Here is a 22,084-nt window from a genome sequence, read left to right as displayed (position 1 = left end):
CATCAGTATGTTTAAGGCTTTGGATGGACAAAATAGTTGCTTTGTTAAATTCAGCCCTATTGTGTGTTTAGATGTTAACTCAGCTCTTAAATCAGCTTGGCAAACCTAGATCAAACAGAAAACATTGCCAAGTACGTTATAAATAGATCATATGAAGTTGTAAAAATAGTTACATTCAAGTGGTTGAATACTATTGAATCATCTTTGATTCTGCTTTTTCTTGTATAAATAGAACTGTAGCTTTTTAGCAAACACCTTGGGATGGGTTTTGTGTGGTTTACATAAAAGAAACTCTCTCCTAAAATGTATGTGGATGTACACAGGATCACGTGCTTCTCTTCTGCTTTCAATGCTTTTAGCTTCATCAAATCCAGAAGTTATCAAGATCAGTTCTGTGTTGGATATAGCCTCTCAGGTGGAAGAATATTACAGCAAAGGATATGTTGTAGGAGCTGTTCATCCTATTATGCTGCCAATTGGACGTAGAAGGAGTTTCCCTGCAAGTCACATGTATCGAGTGGTACTTTCACGATTAAAATTAAGGTAACAGTGAAATCATTTGAATACACTGATCCATTACTTAAGCCATTTGTAAATGGGTTGCTCAACTTGCATAACTTATTATCAGTTTGAAATGAGTGCCTCAGAGAATCAAATTAACTGTTCCTGGTCTAGAAAGGTGAGCAAGTTAATAATGATTTTTAATCAATGCTAAGCACACAACAGGCTAATGTTTACTTTGCCATAGTAAATGTCCAAACAAAAATCCAAAGTGTAATATCATCTGTCTTAGAAACTGCAGCAAATAGAAGATTAACCAAAACAGTAGGAGAGTAATAAGCTGCTTTAAATTACTTTGTCTCCTTTATCTTCTTCGCTTTCAAAACTTTTGTTTTCACTTTTCCCAGGGAAAATGACATGTAATTTGTGAAACAGCTTGTCAGGGAGAGTTTGGGTTTTTTCTTATTAAGAAGGAGATAATCATTCTGTGATCAGAGGTCTTACAGAATCTTGGTTTTGACACTGAGGGAGATGCAAGAGTTGTTCCAGATCCATGGTCTTGTTTATTACTCATGTTTTCACTGCCTTATAATCACCATGTGATCATAAAGAACACAAAGAAATGTTACCATTAGTTTATTTGAATGTACAGAATATAACCTTTTGTTCTTATTTTGAAAAACTAGAAAAGTGAGGTTCTTACTGCATTAAAAGTTGTTATGCTTCCCCTTCACTCCTGAGTCCTTGTGTGAAGGGTTCTTTCATTTATTTGGAGGACTGGAAGGGTGTAAATTGGAAGCTGCCCCCTGCTGCTCCAGTAAGGCTTCTGTAGAACATGTTCATTTGAGGTAACTTCTCAAACCCCTTGCTTAAACAAGCATTGTCCAGGGTATTTGCTGCTCATACAACTTAACCTTTGTAAGTTCATCTGCAAACAAGGTGAATGTTTTTCTTGTGGGCAAAAGCTTGGGTAAGAAAGCAGAATGCTTGCTTTCTGGAGCTGAGGCTTCTAGGAGCTGACACTGCCAGCAGCAGCTCCCACAACTTGCCTTATCCCTCTAGGTGTGGCATCCTTATAAAGTTGTTGTTTGAACCTTTAGGCCTTTGAATAGATGAGTGGTGAGACCCTGTAGCCTACGTGTGAAACTCTTGGTGTAGCTTCACAGTTTGCTATGCAGGTGCTTTATGTACTTCTGTTGGTTTTGCTGTAGGCAAATACACCTCTGACTACTGTCTGGAAAGTAACCTTTTATATTTCAGTGGGTCTCATTGATGTTTCTTTTGAATTCAAATGGTTATGTGAAGGAAGCATCAAATAAAATCCCATTATATTATTGATGTACACTAAATCAGACACTAAGTTGTCTGAGTTATAATCCAACTGGTTTTATCTAAAACATGATGAGTATTATTCTATAACTTGAAATAGAAGTTAGTGCTTGTCAGCTTCTTAAATCTGAGAGATTTAAACACTATCTAGCTCTCAGTAATTGTTTGTGTATTGTGTTTCTAGTATTTGTCTGTACTGTTTCATACAACAGCTGCAACTCTGCTTTAGTTACAAAAACTAAGCAGCAGCATGTTGAGTGTAAAAGGACCACTTCTATTCATAGTGTTTTCTAGAAAACCCAACCTGTTTTGTGCTTACTAAATTTATAGTTTAAATTTGTGGGGTTTGCATTATCAGAGATTTTTGCATTTATTACAGTAGCAGGGGTGTTTATCAGTAAAGCTCAATTTCCAAAAGATGCCTATGAGTGGCCTTCAGATGAAATTCCTGTTAAATATTAATATTCTTACCATGGCATTGTAACACAATACCTGTCACTTTGCATAAGAAACAGAACAAGACACTAAAACCCACTGAGTTCTAAAAAGTATGAAGAAGCATTGTCAGGATTTCATAACTGTTTCAAAAGAGAAGAATTCTATATGCAAGCATTTGCCCAAGTTAGCAGCAAACTCCTGACAAAGACTGCTTTCTTTCTGTGTTCTAGCCAGAAGCATGCAGCACCCAGAGGACAAAGGCACCCCAGGCTGCTGATTGAGGAATGTCCTTTAATGTATGAAACACTGACAAATGAGGTAGTGAAAGAACTGTTAGAAAAGGTAATGGAGGCTTTTTCCAACTTTTCTTCAGACTTTTGTTGCTATCATACATGTAAGTTATATTAAGTGGTTGATGTGTTTTTAGTTTTGCATTTATTTCATAGAAGCTACAAAGCTTTTCTGAAAATGAAGAGTTCTTTTTCTTCACTAGTTAATGTTTCTAATGTAGGACTGAGTGTTGATTGCTGCAAAGCTTTGGGAGACTGGCTGGTTACACCACTTAAAGCAGAATCAAGCCCAGCTCGATCACTTTTTATAAAATGCTTGTGTGATGTCTGAAGTTTCATGTTATTCCGAGTAAAGTACCTAAGAAAGTTTTTTTCATTCTTTAACAGAACTACAACATGCAGTAAGTGTATTAAGTATTTACTTGGCACAGCTTTTGAAAACATTGCATAGTTAAAGTAAACTAAAGTTCCGCTGGAATGCAAGTTCTAGTTCTGGTTCTTTTTGTGTTTAACTTCCTCTGCAAAACTGAAGACTTGCTGAAACAGGAAACTATTGTTATTACAAGAGTTAATGATATCTCTTACATTAGTTGCCAAGGAAAGTAGTAGAGGAAAAATCATATTGAAGATGTTTAATCATCTTTGAAGTTATCAGAGTTGCTTGAATTTTCTAAATGGCTTGTTTTGACTTTGGCAGGCATTTCAGTTTTAGTGTGATTCTGTTACATGCTTACACTATGTGGCTGTTGCCAGGCTGGTGGTGTAGTGTACCAGCCAAAGATTAAAAGGAAAAACACACTTGAAATGAGCAGTGATGCAATCGTGGAAGCATATTTGGTACAGAAGTAGTATGGGAGAATAATTTGATTTTAAACTGTTCTCGGTGTTTGGATTTACCTGGGAAAACTTTTCCTCACAGGAAGCTTGTAGCACAAGATGGCAGTGGGATCACCTTCCTAAATGGCAGCACTCCTTATCCCAGAACAAAAACCAACACCTCCAAGAACAGACACATCTCACAGGTGGCACAGATGTCAGTTGTAGATTGAGACTTCAGTGCAGAGAAAAAGACGCATCACTGGCTGAAGGAGTTGAAGAGGGTTATTTGCTTCTAGCTCCCTCCTTTCTCTGCTCCTTCAGTGTTCTCACTAATAATGAAGTTGAGTAGCCTCCGAGGGAACTAGGGGGTAATGAATCATGGCACATGACAAAGAGATATTTCTGTAGTATTGGAGGGCAGTATTTTTAGTATGACTGGTATCACATGTTTAAAGAAACAATACTGTTTATCGCTCCACTGTACTGCTTATCTCTGTGACACAGTAAATAAAGTACTTTGGATTTGTTCTAAATGAAGGACTTTGTATGCCCTCAAGCCAGTACTAGTGTTGGCCACCTTTCTTGGCCTGATTCCAGATACATGCTGGAAAACTTCCATTTACTTTGAAGCATGAGGAGTGTCAAAGACAAGCCACCCTTCTATAAGTACCCTTCTATGTCTTCGTGTCTTCAGCAGTTCAGTTAAACAGAACATGCATGTAGAAGTTTTAAAGAAGTTCCATGCAATTCTAAAATGACTCTGCAGCTAAATTTCTGTTGTATTACAGGTTAACGAAGCTGCTAAAAGAGGCAAGAAGTTTGTGGGATTTGTAACGCAACACTTTGCTCAGCCCAAAGCCTGTAATGGAACAAGCACGGATGGAAATGCAGAGCTGGAAGCAACACTGGGCAGAAGAAACAGGGAACACAGGAGAGAAAATTTTGATGAAAACTATAAAAACTGGAATGAGGGGACATTGAGTGGTCATTCATCTGAGAGTGGGATAGAGGAGGAAATGCAAGGAGAAAGCAGACTATTAGAGGATTCAGACTTCCAGATTGGAAAAGAAGTCAGCCCTTCTAAACCACGGAAAGGAGATGGTAATAAATGTTGCTCGTTTATTGTAGAAATAAGGTATTCTATTGAGCTGTTAAGGTGTTGGCAAAAATAGAACATGCTGTTCTGTCAAATACTGGCTTTGGATGATACCTCTATTTATGCACATATAAATGCATACACATTGCATACACATTTCTAAAGAAGTTGCCAGTTAAAAAAGCAAAAGAAATATTTACCTTCTACTTTCTGTATATGAGCTGTGGTAATAGATTAAAATGATACTTCAGTTTTCGTATAGAATATTATAAATGTACATTCCAAATTCTAATTTGTAACTTGAATAAAGGGAAACCCACAAACCACCACCCCCCCCCAGAATTGCCCACAGTGTAATTCTGACTTGAAATGTGGTGCAAGCAGGTAGCTTGTTTGCTTGGCATGTGTGTAACAAACATGTGGCAGTAAAAATCTTTTCTCTTAGAAGGATGCAATTGTTATAAAACCTTTTTCCTAAACGCATATTGTTTTCACTTAGTATTAAATCATAAACATTTCCAAGAATATGTTGTGATTGCAGTTGTGCCTGGTTCAAAGCTGACAACAGAGAGAGCCCCTTCCAGCCAGAGCTGTAATTTTACATGCTTCTAGCCAGCTCCCATAATGTACAGCAAACAAATCCGTTCCTAATGGATTCTTTCTGGTTAACGTGCCTTCAGGAAGCACCCTGAAAGAGATCACTTAAAATAATGCATTGACCATGAAATCAAAGACGATAACTGCTACAAAATGAATTCACTAGAGAAAAGTAAGCATTAGAAGTATGGAAAGGGAAAGTATAATTGAAAAGTGTTGGTGCAGAGGTAGACAACTTAGTTGTAGAAGAGTCTGAGATGCTTAGTGTAGTCTGTGTGAAAGATTGCCTCAGAGTCTTCCAGGCTGCTAAGAGGAGAAGGTGGAAAGGAGGAAGTAATCTGAAGCATGAGAACTAACACAAGACAGTATTGTGTGGAAAGCAGGCAGCATGAAACTTCCATGTCAGGCTGCATTTTGACATAATAGGTTCTTCCCTGATGGGCCAGACGTGTTTTAATTGCTCTCAAAAGCAACCTTTTCACTTTGCTGTTAGAAGTAAAGCAGCCTCTCCAGTTTGTTGGCTGTCAGAAGAATGACTCTGTGCACTATGAGCAATGTCCTTCTTATTTTTAACGCTTCAATAAAAGCAGTTCTACAAGTGAGCCTTTATAGCATAATCTCTTAAAGCTCAGCTCTTTCCTTACATCTTGAAACAGTGGGTTTGGTATATGTGGCAGAAGTCCCACAAGGAAAAAGTGGAAAACTGGTTCTGTTCAGGAGTGTTGTTTGTGCAGACTGGTGTGAGCAGGTAGATGAGCAACCAGTGCATCCCCTATGTGCAGTGCTCTCAGGAAACTTTTCCAAAAGCTTTAGAGGGGATATGCCAGGCTTCTCTATACTAGTCAAATAGTAAAGTCACTGGAACTTGTAAGGCAGAACTTTTGGAAACTTAACCTTTCTTGGAATATGTTGTATGTAACCATCACTTTAAAAAAACACTGATGTGAATTTTGAAAGGAAGTCTTATGAGTGAGTATGTATGTACTGCTGTGTCAATATGCCAGTTCCATTTACCTCTGCTCAGAAGAGGCAAATTGTCCAAGTTCTGGATTTGGGGGTCATAACATATCAATTTTTACTATTACATTGCTTTGATTTATTCTATCAAATTTTGACTGATATATTGCTTGTGGAGGCAAACTTCTGGTAGATATGAGCAACTGAATAGTTGTATTGGAAAACAGTTTTCTTTTCTTGGAAGCATAAGTGATCTCACTTTGCTACATGGGAAAGGAAATTAAAGGTTATCAGGATAAATGCATTTATACTAATATAACCCCCTGTGGAGGGGATAAAATAAAACTGTATACTAGAATGACTAGAAAGAGTCATTCTTACTGAAAGTCCAGAATTTTGCTATGAATTTACCTTACTCTTGGTAAAGCATGTCATTTGCAGTGGGTGTGGTAACAATTCTCAGAACAGAGGGGTTCTTCCAGATGCTGATTCAGATTACTTGCACTACAAAGCCTACTTTGGAAATCTCTCTCTGTTTCTGGAGCCTAGGGAGACTAGCTTCTTATTTGGGGTCATCTAAGCCAAGTTCCTTTGTTTTGGCAGTGTGAATACTTCCATGTTTAGGGGTTGGTTTTTATTGATTTACTCTGCTCAGCAGTATTAGACCATCTGAGAACATTTCTGGGCAACCAGTTTGTGTTATTTCTCCACAGCAGTGAAACACATGAGTGTATTGTGGAACACCCCTAAATAGCTAGGCCTTGATAACTTCCAGCAGTGATTTCCTGAAATGCTGTGGATCTGTGAATTTTAGTCTTTGAATGTTTGTTTGAATGTTTTTGTAACAGCAGTGTATTAATACCTACATATAAAATGATTTGAGGAGATGTAGGTTTTGTATACTTGCCTGATCACAGTAGCTACTGAGAAACCCCAGTAGGCAATTAATATCATACTTAAATAACCTTCAGAAAATAATGGGTAAAAATTGATACAGTACAAGACATTCCTTATGTTTACAAATGTAAAAAATTGTCATTGGTTATTAGAATTTCAAATATTTGTAGCCAGAAGTTTTATGAGTGGCAGAAATGAAGTCTGTTTCCACAGGGTTCTTCTTAGCTCTTGTATATTTTCTTTATGCAAAACCCACCTACCTAGAGGGTCCGGTGGCAGCCCAAGTGTAGTAAGTTCACATTTTCCTTGTACCCCAAAGCATACTTCCCCTCACACCTTGTTCTGAGTGTGTTTAGGTCTTAAACAGAGTACAGACACATCAGGAAACAATTATTAAAGCTGCTGCTTAGAATTAGAAAATTATATTGAAATAAGAGATTAGTAATATTATTAATTTTGAAGCACTGTCTTTAAGAGGTTCACTTTTCTTCCTTTCTCTTTTGTCAGACAAGCTATATACAGTCTTCAATGTTTTTGATGACGATTCCACCTGCTGGACCTATCATGAAGGTGTTTTGTCTATGAAAGTAACAAGGAAGGGGCCAGTTGTTAGTACTCTGGAAGCAGACTGGCTAGAATTAACTACATTTTATTATAAACAAGGATTGTCCTTAGTTGATTCTTTTGTGCACTGGGAATCTTCTAAAGGTGAGTAAAGTCCCAGAATATAATAAAGCTTTTAGTTGTTTATGCAGAACTACATGACTGGGAAAAAAGTAAGACCATGTTTTGTTTCTTGGTATGGAGGTCAATATGTAAACATGTTCAGATAGTATATTGTAACTTTGTAGAATCTGATAGCTAAAAAGGGAATAATTTGTCTTCTGGCCAATTAGAGATTGAAGTAATTGAAATTTCTCTTTTGGTTTATCAAATTGAGAATTTCCAAAGCAGGAAACTAGCGTAGTGATAAAACAAAATAAACTTTAGTTTGGTTTTTTTTTTTTTTTGAAGGAAAAGGTAATGGCAGGGGGGAGATCATTAGATGAATGTTTCTGTGATGTTCCTGTTCTGCTGCTCTCTGGATACTGTGCTGCACTCCAAATATTTCTAATGAGACAAAAGAGCACCTTGAGTTCTCATTAACCTTATTGTACCATTAAACCCAAGTTAGACTTTCCATGCTTCCTACTTTCTTAAGAATTCTTTCCAAACCACCAAACTGCATTAAAATTTGCTGTTCTGGTCAGATGTGGACACATGCAGGGAGTAGAGAAACCTGTTTTTGTCCTTGCATTCAACTGTAGGCAGATCCTCCAGGACTTGTTCACACAGCTGGGAGAGAGGTCTTCCCTGATCCCTCCTGCTTCCTGTGCTCTTCTGCAGGAATCTGCCAGCTCAGTTGACAGTCATACTCATATAATAGAGCAATTAAAATGATAGACCTCTGTGCCACAGGATCTTCAAGTTTACTTCATTCTGCCAGTTTTGGTGTGATACCCATTTTTTTTCTGGAGAGATCCTACCAGCTCTTTGGGAGTTCCTAGCCTTCATCCTCCTGATTAACAGGTGCAAGCCTGTCAGTAGTGCCACTGCTGGCCCAGGCCCCTGCACACCATGCTGAGCCTAAAATCCTGCCTTTTGGCAGAGCTGTGGGTCAGTGCTGTACCACTGGTGACAACAGAAGCAGCTCTTTGCTGGCCAGAGTATCTAGAACTGTAAAACTGTTGCTGGTAAGATACATAATTTAGAGATTCCATTTCTATTTGAACTGAATTTGTCTGAAAGCCAGAAATTAAATGTTGCAAAAAATACTAGGAAGCTACTGACTGTTGCACAATTGCTTGAAAAAAAACCTGGAAGAAGATGATAGTACCCTAGTGTTAGGGGTACAGATCAAGGCAAACTGACCTGGTTAATAAATTCTGAAACTATTAACTGCTATCAAACAACATTTGTTAAAATAAACCTAGACTTTATACTTCTCCAGAGTGATACTTTGGTTGAGTTTATACATGTCTTGCTTGTACTAAGTTGCAAGTTGTTGGTGTTGCTGTATAATTAATTATGGCAGTTCAGTGTAAGCAGGCAAAATAAAGAGCTGCAGTGGAGGAAAGTCTTGTAAAACATTGGTTATAAAGGTTTCAGGGCCCTTAAACAGTTTTTGCAATGCTCAGGCTGATTATCAAGAGCATTAGATAATTAATTGTCAAAGTTGCTTTCGTAAGTCACTTTGTCTGCCTCTTATATGGGTTATACAAGGAGGGCAAAATTACTAGGACTTTGAGTAGTTGTTATATTTACTGTGTCTTATGCTTTTTTTCTGTTAATCCTGACTTAAAATAATATGCAGTCACCATCTCCTCTGCAAGGCAGAGCTTAAATAAAAAAAAGTAAAACATAATCTTTAAAAGCTAAACTGTGTGGGTTCTTCAAAAGCAAAACCCTGACAACAATGACAACTCCTCAGTTTTCAGTGTTCTCTGTAGTTTTGAGTGTGAATCACTGCATTTCTGTAGCTCTGCGATAAAGTAAATTTAGTGACTGTCAGAGGCACATAAGCTCATCAGGTTTACCTCAGATGGAATTTGGCAGCTAGTCCCTTTCAAACTGCAGATTTTATGCACATAAACAGTCTAATGGTGCAGTTTGTAGTAGTTATCTTTTTTGCTCTGAAATTATTATTCCTGTTTATTCAAGTCAGTGGAAGAAGAAAATTTCCTTGGGGGGAAGAGAGGTGAGAATTCAGACTCCTAGTTTTCAATACAGAGATTTTTTTAGTGCTGGAAAAGAACCCTCTGGAGATCTGTTACAGTTCACTGAGGGCTGGTTTTGGCAGCTGTTGAAATTAATCTTTGCAGCTGTTGTCCAACAAGTTTTACAGTCTTCCCATTCCTCACATAGAGAAGATCTGTCTGCTCCTCTCTGTGTGAAGAACTACCCCATCTTTAATGCCCAGGCAATAACATACCTCATCCAGTATTGGAGAGGATTTAAATCTGGTATTCTGAGGATTGCATCATTTTCATGTCTAAGTTTAGTTTAAATTCAAGTTAGACAGCTGTCAGGGTACATCTCCACAAAAGGCTTCCTGAAGGCTCTTGGGAGAAGCAAAAGCAGCAAATGACCCAGTATTTGATGCTCAGCTTTACTTTGGGCCAGCCGGATGCTATCGAGCTTTGACGTGTGAGTCAGGGAGTTGGGCTCTGAAACTTCCTTCCCATCAGGAATCTTCTTACAATTACTTGTGTTTCAGGCTCTTCCTGTGGCCATTTATGTTTTTAAGTAGCAATAGTTTGGCTTTGCACTTCATGGTTCACCTCTCTCTGTTCCCTGCCACCACAGCAGAAGCTGCAGGCAGATGATATTGAGGTTGAGTAAAGAGGGTTTGTGCCCATCCTCTGCAGGAGATGCATTGAATACAGGAAACTGGAATTCAGATTAGAGCATGGAAGGGGTTAATGCTTTTGAGAAAATTAAATCATTCAGAGTTCAATTTGTGTAGAAAAAAAGGGATTTGAGTATGAAGTTGACTTGCATGCTCCAAGTTGTAATTAGATGCAGAAATAACCACAAATTTGAGTTTGCTAACTCATTTATTTTAGAGGACTGTTCAGTGAGGAGGGGGGAAAACATCCCATGTGTACCTCTTGGTAGTGTATCAACCTAAAACTTTGTTTCTGTTTATGTTCACAGGGGACTATTTGCCCAAATCTTTAGAGGGATTATTTATCTATGAAGAAGAAGGTGCTGGGGTTCCAGGTTCTAACAGGAAAGGAAATGATGCAATAGTTGTTGAACAATGGACAGTCATTGAGGTAAATTGGTGATTATTTAGCAATGCTATTTCCTACTTTTATTTTTCTTGTTTTTTCCTTAGGGTGCTTGTACCAGTATTAGATAAACGTTCAGGATGGTTTCCTGAAGCCACTTGCATAGGCTAAACTCAAGCCTTAAATCATAAAAATGAAGTCAGGTCTGTGGCCATTGGTAAATGTACATAAAAGAAATATGCTGGAGGGATTCTGGCCTGCCATTTACAAATGATCATACCAACAAATACAACCACCAAAGAAAAGGTTCTGGGATTTTTGTATGTGTTTCAGACCAATTTTAGACAGAATTCCAGCAAGTGCAGGTCACACTGACAATGTGTGACAAATTTATTTTTAAATAAAAAGGGGAAGAAGATAGCTAGAACTACAAACAGAAGGAAAATTATAATGAATTAATTATGGCTTTCAGATGTATATTTTTATTAAAATGTTACTGCTAAATATGAAATACTTGGATTTTCCTAATTACTGTAGTAGGCTACAGCAATAAAATTATTTTTTAAATATTTTAATGTTTTAGGATTATTGCATCAATGACATCTGAAATTAGTCATTGTTGGAGGATATTAAGGGCTTACTTTTGAAATATCCAATGATAAATATGTTTACCAACGTAAAAAGAATTAACATAAAGCTTGTATGTTAAGAAAACCCAAACAAAAAAACCTCACCAAAATCTTAATTATAGTGCTGGGTGAGATGCTTATTCTTCATATCTAAAGTAAAAACAAATACAGAATTGACACCTAATATGGTGTTTAAAGTTTTGGCACTAATTTAGCAATGTGACAAACTGGACAAATGAGATGTGCTCTGTTGCTGAATCAGGGCTCATATCTGATGTTAATAAATTGCTTTCCTTGGGTTTTGTAGTCATGACCTTTCAGATTGTTTTCAGTTTGAAGTAGTGAATCTCCACCAAACAACAGTTTGTCATCTCAAAGGATCATCCCACTAAAAGTGAGAGAGGAATTGTAGTTGTATAGAAATGTGAATAAAATCTGTACAGAGTCTCTTTACTACTTTTTATAATTATTAATGTAGGGGTGTGAAATTAAAACAGATTATGGACCTTTATTGCACACGCTGGCTGAGTTTGGATGGCTCCTGACCTGTGTCCTGCCTACACCCATCGTACGACACGACAGGTACCCACACTAGAGATTGCAGCATTTCTGGTGTACATGTCTGAGAATTATCAAGTAATTACTTGCATCCTTAAACATAAAAAGAAGGAAAATGCTAATGTGAAATGCATATAAAACTTGAGATGTAAGTACCATTATTGTTGAGTCTTCTGCTGTGGTGTTTTAGGTCTGCTGGTTTCAGTGAGTCTAATTCTAGACTTAAAATACATTGTGTAAATCTAAACATTAAAAGATATTTATTTAGGAAACTTTTAACCACGTACTCAGTCCCCAGCAATGGGGTTACTCATGCACTTCAAGTTTAAACAAGTATTGAAATGTTCACTAGTTTAGGACCTTGGTGAATGACTAGTTTAGGTGATGGAAGAAGTCATGTCACAAGACAGTCATGCACTGTTTATTGCACATTAGAGTGGGATGTGCTAATTCAGCAAGTTACTGGGCTGTTTCTCTTCTTTAATATAGATATTATGGTTCACTTCAAATATTGTACCAAACTACTGGATTCCAGTTTTCTGGTTGTTATACTTATTTAGACGATTGAGGGGACTCTGCTCTTCAAGAAGAGCCAAATAGCCCACCTGAATCCTCCACAAGGTTCTAGACTTCTTTTTTTAACCTCCCCAAAAAGCACTGTGCTTTTCAGCACAGTATCAAGTTAAAAAAATGGCAAATGAAGCAGTGGATTAAGCACTCTTAATGTCCCTTTTCTCTCTCATCTTTTTTTAAGTTTTTCTTCCATTAGATTAAGATGGCCAAGCTTTGAAAACAAAAATTTGTGCTGAGGCACAGCATAGGGCTCACTACCAACTGTGGAAAGAGTGGATGACTTGAGAAATCTTTGGATCCCAGACCTCACTGTGTTAAATCAAGGCAGCATGAAAAAGATGTGAATGACAGTTTCTAAGAAAACTCCTGCAAGAAAGTGGGAGTTTTGTTCAAGTGATTTGACATAATTAAATCAACTCATGCATGTGAGAAGGAGGCTTTTCTGATCAGGAAATAGGTGTTGGGGTGTTTTGGTGTGGATTTATTTTTTTTTTTTAATAGTTGATTTTAACCAACTGGTTAAATGCAAACACAAGAAGTGGTAAAATAATATGGCATGTTCTGTGGAATTTTTTTTGTTTGTTTCTTTTGTTTTTAGTAAGGGCCTCTGTATGTTTTGTTTTCTTCTAGAAGAAGCAGTTTCCAGAATACAAACCAAAATGGTTCTCCTTTAATTTCTTCAGTAATTTTGCAGTCTAAATGTATTAGCTTTGAACATGGTGACTTGTAAGAGTATGTGAACTACTGAGCTTGGCTTTTGTAAACAGCTGAAATTTTTGGCCAAATCTTAGCTTGACAGTAGGTCTTCACAACGTGAATCTAATCTTTGAAGGATGTCAGTGGACAATGGGAGAGATTTTTAGTAGTCATGGTGTGCTGTGAGTCATAGAATGAGGGACTTTTTAACCTACCAACTCTTGTGTCCCACAGGCAGTGTAACTGAACCCATCCCTGCAGGGTTTGGACAAGCAGGGTCAGGAATGTCCTGAGCAGCTGCTGATCAACCACTCTGAGTGTCAGTCTGTGCCTGCAGCAGATGAATGGTGCTGCTTTGTACCTCAGAGATTGCAGAGCAAAGGCAGGGCCCATAGAAAAAATTCCAAGTGCTAAAAGAAAAAAAAAAAAATAGGAAAAAGGGCTAACAGCTTGATTAGGCTGGAGCTGTTAGTATTTGAATTAGTAAGAAAATGTACCAACCAGAAAAATATTAAAGTAGTGTTAGATTTCTCGAGTGGTGTTGCATCCTAGATGTGAAACAACCAGCCTGTTAATAGCAGTGTTCATGCTAAAGGGGATTATATCCTGGCCAAATCTGAAGCTGGATTCATTTTGTATCCACACTCAAATAATTCAGACTAATAAAAAGCATTTGTTTTCTGGCCTAAATGGTTGGGTAGGAGTCTGCATGAATTGTCTAATACTTGTTATCCCACTGTGGCTTGAGTTACTCTTGGAAGAAATGGGATGAATCATGTTTTGTGTGCCTGTAGTATATCTCATATACAGCTATTCAGTTTTCTTTTTAAAAAAAAACTTGAAAAAGCCCATGAAGAAGAATTCGTAATTAGGAATTGAGAATTCATGAGTTGGAAAATTAACGACTTCCTGTCCTCATGGACTAAGTAGCAATTGATAACTGCTATTTTTAGGCATTGATGTTGGCATTTAAAGAGAAAAAATTCCTGGATGGTTACTGTGTGTCTGATATGAAAGATGCCATTACAGCGGTGGTGGTGATGGGTTATCCTAGGAATGCAAGTTAAATGTCTCAATAAAGAAGGATACTTTGTGCTGCTCAACAGCTGGGGGTTTTTACCAGACTTGGAACTCTGTCCTCAAAACCCAGCCTGAGTATTAACAGTCTTCAGAAACACTGATAAAATAAAATAAGCAACATTTTGAGATCATCTGACAAATTCATGTTTTCATATTTATTTTTATAAAAGAATTTGTGCACAGTATTTAGATAAAATCTTCATTATCCTCATTTTTACTCCCTGCAGTACTTTGGTCTATTCTGTTTTCCTCTTATTTATTGCAAAACTTTCCATCACTTCAGATCTTCTGTGATCTCTTCCTAGATGTTGTGCCCCCTGCTTGTCTGCAGACGAAGAGTGTGACCAGCTGGGGTGTGAGAGGGTGGCCATGCACTGATGTGTTTCTTTTCAGGCTTTTGCAGGGTTAGGATTTGAAACAGTTCAAAAAAACACTAGGCTGTCATGTCTGTTCCTATGTGGTTTTGTTGTTGTAGAGTTTTTCATTTTTGACAGACATATGAAATAAAATAAAAAAAAATAAAATAAATATATAAATAAAAATAAGTATAAAATAAAATGCCTAGAGCATTAGGCTGATGTGATAGCTGAATGTCACGCATCACTGTCCTGTTTCAGGCAGGGGCAGCACTCTGTACAGCAGTTTAGTCTTTCAATTCCTACCTCAATGGCTAAATCATGTTGGATGCAGGAGACATTTCCCTGAAAAGCTCTTTACTGTTACAAAGAGAGTGTACATGTCATTCTTGAAACACTCACAGTAGCCATTTTGTGCAGTGTTGTTTGAAAAATAAGCACTGTGGGGCTTGGGTTTGTTTTTTGGTCAGCATGCTAGAGATTGCATAGAAGTTGCCCTCTCCTGACAGTGATTCTTTTTTTTACTCTGGGAATATGAGAAAGCAGAGCATGGGAAAAAAAAGCATATGATGCAACATTTGTTGTATCCATCCATGTCTTGGGTATTTAAACTGTGCCAGCAGTCAATAAAGAAATTTTTAGACCAAAAAAAGCAGACCATAAAAGAATACCTGATAGATCCACAATAATATTAGTGATCTAAAGAGCCCCCTGTATTATATGCAAGTCTTACTTAATTGGTAAATGTCTTCAAGACAAGAATTTTGATAGTAATTATGCCAAGTTCAGATAAATAGCAAGAATAAAATGAATAGTCCTTTTAGGAGTTAAATCTAGTATCTAGGAGATACTTCGCTGGTAAATTTAGTGCTCCTGCATCATTTTATGATGATATTATAGGAGTTTGTAAAATTTCATACATGTTAGGGGTTGAAAATTAGAAGTATTTCTAAGGTTTTTCAAATGTTTCATTAAATGGATCCTTTAAGCTTACTATCTCAAGCTGGTGTCAGTCTCATGACTGAAAGTTTAGGTGCTGTGTGGCTCCAAAGGAGTGCAAAGCTTTATTTTGAGAAATGTGAAAAAAACCACAACTGAATAGATGAAAAGAATTTATCTTATTCCTTTTGTTCATTTTTAGAAAACTTTGTTTAACCTCTGTTTGCAGTGCTTTGTAAATAATATGTTCATGCATAAAAAAAAATGGATCTGTAAAAATCAGAGCCATTGGAGTATTACTGAGCTTCTAGTTTGATGTTTGCTTTTGGGGACAGAAATATAGACGTGTAAGAGGACAAATTTCTTTGCTCATCCAGCATAAGAAGACAAGCAAATTGCTGAATTTTCAACAAAAGAGTCTCTGTTGCTCTTCATCACTCTTGAGAGAGGAAAAAGCTTCAGCAGCCTGACTCTGCAGTGACCTTTATTTCCCTCCACTGATTACTGCAGTGCCTGAAAATGGACAAGGCAGACTCTGAGCAGTGCAGTGCAAAAAACTGACTTTGCTTATTAATTTATCATGGCTCACTACTTCATCAGTGTTTTCAAAATGCCCTGACTTAGGAGGCAAAGAGGGAATGTGGAAATGTGAGGGAAGCTCCAGAGCTTCCCTTGCTGGAAGCACTTTTTCTCATTTAAATTCTGCGGAAATCCCCCTGTCATTGAGTCCTTTGTGAATTAAGCTCATAGCAGCTTTGTCGTGTGCGGCATTTTAATAAGGGCAGGCTTAGAAGATTGTTAATTTACTTATTGTCTACTCACCATCATGTCCTTTCTCTGTTCCAGTAGAATTTGTACAAGCTGTAGCTTAATGTTTGGGTTTTTCTCTGGTCTCTGAAGGAATGCAGACACTGTTACAAAATAAGCTCTTCCCCATGCCCCGGACTGCGCTCAGCTGTCTTGCTTAGAAGAGAGATTTCCCAGTTGATATTATCCAAACAGACATAACTGAGGCAGGGGGAATACCTAACCAAGTGGAATAAGGTTGCAGGACTGTGGACTTACTTGTCATGACATAAAATCTTAACATGTTTTCTTTTAATGAGTGCAAATAGTAAGGTAGAGACTCTTGGAGCAGGAATCCTTGTTAGCTTAAGAAAATGAATGAATTTGCTCTCCTGCATTTTTGTGTTCCCCACTAGCTGGAGATTAGGATAGTTCTCTGTTCTCAGCCAAGGAAGACATGCAAAGATATGCCATGACCTGAGTTCAGCTGGACTGAAAGGAAAACTGGGAGGGGCCAAACACAATCACAAACCCATCATCACCAGCTATTGATCTGAGTACATGTGTACTGAGTAGCTATTTATGCTGGGAACTCTTCCTGAGCTCATAGGGGCAGTTTTAGTCCCTGATTTTTCTTGTAGCAAGTCCCTAATGTTAAATGAATTCTCAGTCCTAGCCCTGTCACCAAACACGCACCAGTTACCTGAACTTGGTATGTGATTGGTAACCTTGTGACACACTCATAGTGAAGTAAAAGCTTGTGTTGTTTTAGTAGTTCTTTCTGTAATGTTATGCATAATAATACTGTTTTATGATTGATAGAATAGGTAGAATCATAAATATTTCACATGAACTCACTGTGTCTCTTTGATGTTTCCATTTTGCTACTTGTCTTTAGTGCACTCTTAAATCTGAAGTCACCCTTTTACTGAAGCATTTCAGGGTTTTTCCTTTATATGCATAAAACTCTTGCTGAATACTGCCCAGAAGCAGGAGTTGGGGAGAGAAGAGCTTATAAAAATGTAGTATCTGATATTTGGAAGAGCATTGGAATTTTTTAAACTCTTATTCTGGAGTTCTGGTCTTGAAATTCTTGCACTTTTTCATTGACACAGAGTTGGACTTGGTAGTACATATGCTATCAATGTGGTGACCTGTATTTCTGGTGGAAAGGTTATGAAAATACATCTTCTGCAAGTTTTAATGTATTTATCACTACTAAGAGTGTAATACTTCTGAAACATCATATCAGTAACGTCTGATTAGGTCTTCAGGAAAAACTTCACCTCATCATGTTTATTATTCTACAAGTATTTCCTTCTGGAAAAAAAAAAGCACCTGTGCTGCTTTATATGTGTACCATAACAGTATTAAAATCTGTAAAAGTTCCAGGACTGAAGTTGCTCTTTTTTTTTTCCCCTTTATTTATCTTAATAAAATATTCTCTAGTCCTTCCTAGGCTCCCTCATACAAACCAACCAGTGTCATTTATCTCATTGTTGATGTAGAGCTTATTAAAACTGAGCCAAGTCCTTTTATCCATAGGTGGGGGGACAGCAAGCTTAACCCTCTGTGCCAGTTAGATATGTTACAACCAGAAAACAACTTTAATTTAGCAGTAAAGAATGGTAATTCCCAAGTTTTGTGCCACAAAGTATTGAGATATTTGTTGAAGCTGTAGATCTATTGAGATTGGGCCTGGTTGTTGTGGCATTAATAGGTAGTACATGTTAAATAACTCTAGTCATAGTAATACAAGTTATTGGTCTGTCCATATTTTGATGTGTATCACCTTAACCCAGCTCTATGCTTCTATTTCTTTTTTTTAAATATGTTTACAGAACTGTTCAGGAATTAATAAACTGATTAATACTTTGTAGTCTGCCCTCTTCTTACTCATGGACTTAAATACACACAACTTAAAGTTGACTTTAAAAGGTATGAATGTGTTAGGGACAATTATTGCCATTAGAACACTGAAACTGTTTTCTTTAAATTTTAGTGAAGGAAATCTCGCTACAAAGCAAGTAATTTTTCTTCAGAGACCTGTTATGTGGAGTTCTGCTGTCCAGACACCAGAGGTGAGTAACTCATTTATGGTATTAATATAAAAAAATTAGTATTTCACATAATGGTAAGATATAGAAACAAACTAGACTTCTCAATTAATAGGGGAAAAAAGTAGTAGAACAGGATTTCCCTTATTACCAGTTCAAGTTTGTGGAGGGCTTTTGCAGAGCTCACCTGTTATTTGTTTTCTCAGACGTTCTCTCTTGAGTTAAGCCATGGAGAAAAGCATAAGCATGCTAAAAACGTGTTATTTGTTCTAAGAAATTACTGTGTCTCAGGTGGAAGAAGTTGCCTGTGTTGGAAGTATTTTCTTTGGAGTCTTTAGGAAGTCTTGAATGTTCTAATTGAAATCCTGTATCTGTTGCACATAAAAAAAGAAAAGTATTTTGACCTCCAAAATATCTACTTTCACACTTTTAAAAGAAACAAGTGTCAAGCTGTAGGAGGGATACTGCAGTCTGCAGGGTAACAGGGTGAAGGCTGTTGTTGCATGAAGATGTGTGACAGGATTTAAAACTCTGCAGCTGAACCTCCTCACCTTCTTGTCTGTTTTGAGGGAAGCTCCCCTAATAGAGGTTGTATCAAATGCTTTTTGAGGGTTAAGGAACTCAGTCACCACACTCTGCTCAGTGTCACAGCAGTTACTGCACCTGCACAGTGCTGCAGTAAATCCTGCTGTGCCAGCTAGGGATGAACTGCTGATGGGCTTTTCTTTGCTGCAGCCTTTGACATCCCACGGTGGTTATTTCTGGATTTCAATAACTGTTCCACCTTTCTCTATTCAACATGGCTTTCCTGCGATAGTCTTAAGCTATCAATGTTTTCACTCATGTCCAGCACCAAACTTTACAAACTTTATATACTGTTGTAAGGCAGTGATACCTAGCTGCTTCTTTGTCCTGTACAAATAGTTCTGTGAGTCTCTAAACTTCATTCATATTTGATCTTTCTGTCTTTTACTTTCTGTTCAGTCTATTACCGTCATCTGTTTTCCTCTGTTTAGTGTTTCTAAAATACGCTCTTCCTTTTTTTGTTCTTCTCCAAGCTTTTGCTTATCTCCAGTCTAACTTCCCTCTCACTGTGTCCCCTGATAATTAGTACTTCCATACCTGAAAGAACTGCTTTCAACATGCACGATTCAAGTCCTGTTTTATTTTTTTTGTCTCAGTTCCCATCTAGTTCTTGAACACTGTAATTTATTTTCTCATTTACTTAGCTGGAGCTTTTCTTTCTTCTCTTCAATGTTCTGTGTAGTCTTCCTTGCTGATGTCTTAATCTTCTCTTCCATTCATACCCTCTTCTAAATTCTGCCAGTGGAATTTTTTGTCCTTTAACCACCTTCTATGTACAAAGCATCTTCAGCTTTTAGCTTTCAGATCTTCTGCTCTCGTGCCTGACTTTGTAGTCTTTCATTCCTAGTGCGTTTCTGAAAGTGTGTTTTGGAACACAATTTTGATACCAATATTGTAAAAATATGGAACATAATGTCAGTGCTTATAAAACAAAATAATGCTTTCCTATGTTTTTAATACTCTATATAATAAAGGCATGAACTCCTGATATGAGAACTCTTCCCTTGGTGAGACATAATGTTATTTCTAACTATAAGTGTCTCTTAAAAGGCAGCATCATTATCTGTCACAAGTTCGAATGGTTAAGACTTGGTTCTGTCAAGAGATGTAGTACAAACCAGTTCTGTAAAAACAGTCAGTCTGAGGAACTGATGAATCTTTGAGATGTGGTTTAAATTAAAAATTTAAACTGTACTCACAGTTTTGGTTTATACAAATAAAATGGTGTGTTTTGTAGTTCTTCTTTTATTTGTCGTAATAGGAAACCTTTGACTTTGGAAGTAAACAAGAAGTAGCTGATGTGTAGCCATTTACATCAGGATTTCTGTGTTTAAAATCTGAACAAACTTAATATCTAAATGTGCTCTTTAAGTACCTGTGAATGTTTTACTTCTCCACCAGGAAATTTCAATATGATGAGGTCACTTTAGCATGGGATAAATAGGTAACTGGGGCTGAAGCTGAAACGTTTAGCAGAGTAACATTTTTCCTTCTGTTTTGCCAATTATGGTGGTTTTCCCTTAAATTTTCATCTTTTTACTTCATTGCTTTTTTACAAAAATGTTTGAATTGGCAAACAGCTTATTACTTTCATTTCAATCTAAATTCATGGATTTGTTATACCAAACTGGTACAGAATGTCATAATAGCTTTGCATTAAGTACCTAGATTTCAGGTGGAAAACAAGCTACTGAAATTTGAAAGCGTTCCCTTCTGCTCTAGAGACTTTTTGTTGTTGTTGTTTAAATAACTTTTACTTAAAAATCTCCTGGACACTGATAACACAGCTGGACTATTTTATTGAACTCTTGCAAACATTTTTGTAAAAACATTTAATTCCTGTGATTGTATATTGTTTGGCATGACGCTTTCCTTTTTATTTGTAGTGTGTATCTTTTCCTTGATGTTCATATTACATTAAAGCTGTCACTAGAAAAACTTTGTTATCCACAACTTAGGGTGTTTTTAAAACACAGAAATACTTCAGATACCTGAAATTTTTAAGTTAAAAAACATTGCATCACAACTTCTGTTTATTTAAGCACACCTTTATCATATTTGCAGCTCAGATACCTTGAGAAGAATGCTGCTAACAAGGCTCTTTCATTACTAAAATAAGAAAGCAGCCTCATACAGACCTTTTCAAACACAACTGCAAGCCCCAGTGCCCTGGTCACATCACTTTCTGGTTCTCCACAGTGCAGGAGGGTCTGGCCATGGCTTTGCCCCATAGGCAGGTACAGCTGTTGGACTTGCATTCTGGAGAGTGGCAACACAGAGCATGGGGTGCTTTGTGTACTCAGGGTTCTATTTGTTGATTGTTGGGTTGAAATTAGCATTGCTATTTCTTAAGGGAGTTTTGCTTCAGTAAGAATTGAGGGGAACTCTGCTATTACCTGGTTTCTTAATCTCACAGGATCTCTTTTCTGAGGATGGTATATTTTGTGTCCTTGCAGCTCATCTCTGCTGCCTTGTATATTCCTGGGGTAGGGTGTTATGAACTGGCTTATGATTTATGTAATGGTTCAAAAGCCTCTTGAGTTACAAGGGCTGTACTGTCTCAGTAGACTCTGTTTATCACATATCACTTGCTTTTCAAAGAAAAGAGTTCAGAAGAGGAGATGCCAGATTGAACCATGCAGTGCTTGAGGGGTTTCTGATTTTTTTTCTTTTCTCATTTCTTCGTTTATTTCCCTTAAGCAGAGTTCTTCATTCTCTTGCTGTGGCATCCATGCAAAACTTATTTCCTTTTGTTTCTCTTGAGGCAACACTGTTTCCCCTTAGCCTGATTTCCCAATGTCTCCTGTAACAGCTTCCCTACATACATTTCCTTTAGCCACATGGTCCATTGTTTTTACTGTTTCAAAAGGGTTTGAGGAAAAACTCAGAAATGTGTAGAAGAGAGGCACAAACTTGCCAAAGCATGGTAAAAGCAATTGTGGTGTAGTTTTGTTTTTAAAGTGCTTGCACTTGTGCAAGAGTGCTTGTGTCCTTCATGCACTGAAATGCAGCTCTGTGCTGAGGCTGGATTCCTTTGTTAGCTGGATGTGTTCCTTCTGTGGGCAGAGCTGTGTCCCTGGCAAGCATCTCCTGTGTTAGCAGTGCTTGTGCTGAGAGCAGGGCTCCAA

At 37.4% G+C, this 22,084-nt stretch overlaps 1 protein-coding gene across 3 annotated transcripts in view; it reads left to right on the top strand.

Annotated features, from left to right (window-relative positions):
- RFTN2 (raftlin family member 2) overlaps positions 1-22,084 on the top strand; it is a 36,724-nt gene that overhangs the window by 8,535 nt on the left and 6,105 nt on the right. For all 3 annotated transcript variants that reach the window (XM_064660538.1, XM_064660537.1, XM_064660539.1), the window contains 7 exons: positions 360-543; positions 2,499-2,610; positions 4,166-4,478; positions 7,432-7,632; positions 10,621-10,742; positions 11,805-11,908; positions 18,317-18,395. In XM_064660538.1, coding sequence (XP_064516608.1) covers positions 360-543; positions 2,499-2,610; positions 4,166-4,478; positions 7,432-7,632; positions 10,621-10,742; positions 11,805-11,908; positions 18,317-18,395 — 1,115 coding nt within the window. The remainder of the gene's footprint in view (positions 1-359; positions 544-2,498; positions 2,611-4,165; positions 4,479-7,431; positions 7,633-10,620; positions 10,743-11,804; positions 11,909-18,316; positions 18,396-22,084) is intronic.

This window comes from Pseudopipra pipra, chromosome 7, assembly GCF_036250125.1.
Source record: "Pseudopipra pipra isolate bDixPip1 chromosome 7, bDixPip1.hap1, whole genome shotgun sequence".
Classification (NCBI taxonomy): Eukaryota; Metazoa; Chordata; class Aves; order Passeriformes; family Pipridae; genus Pseudopipra; species Pseudopipra pipra.
This window is presented reverse-complemented; position numbering and strand designations above follow the sequence as displayed.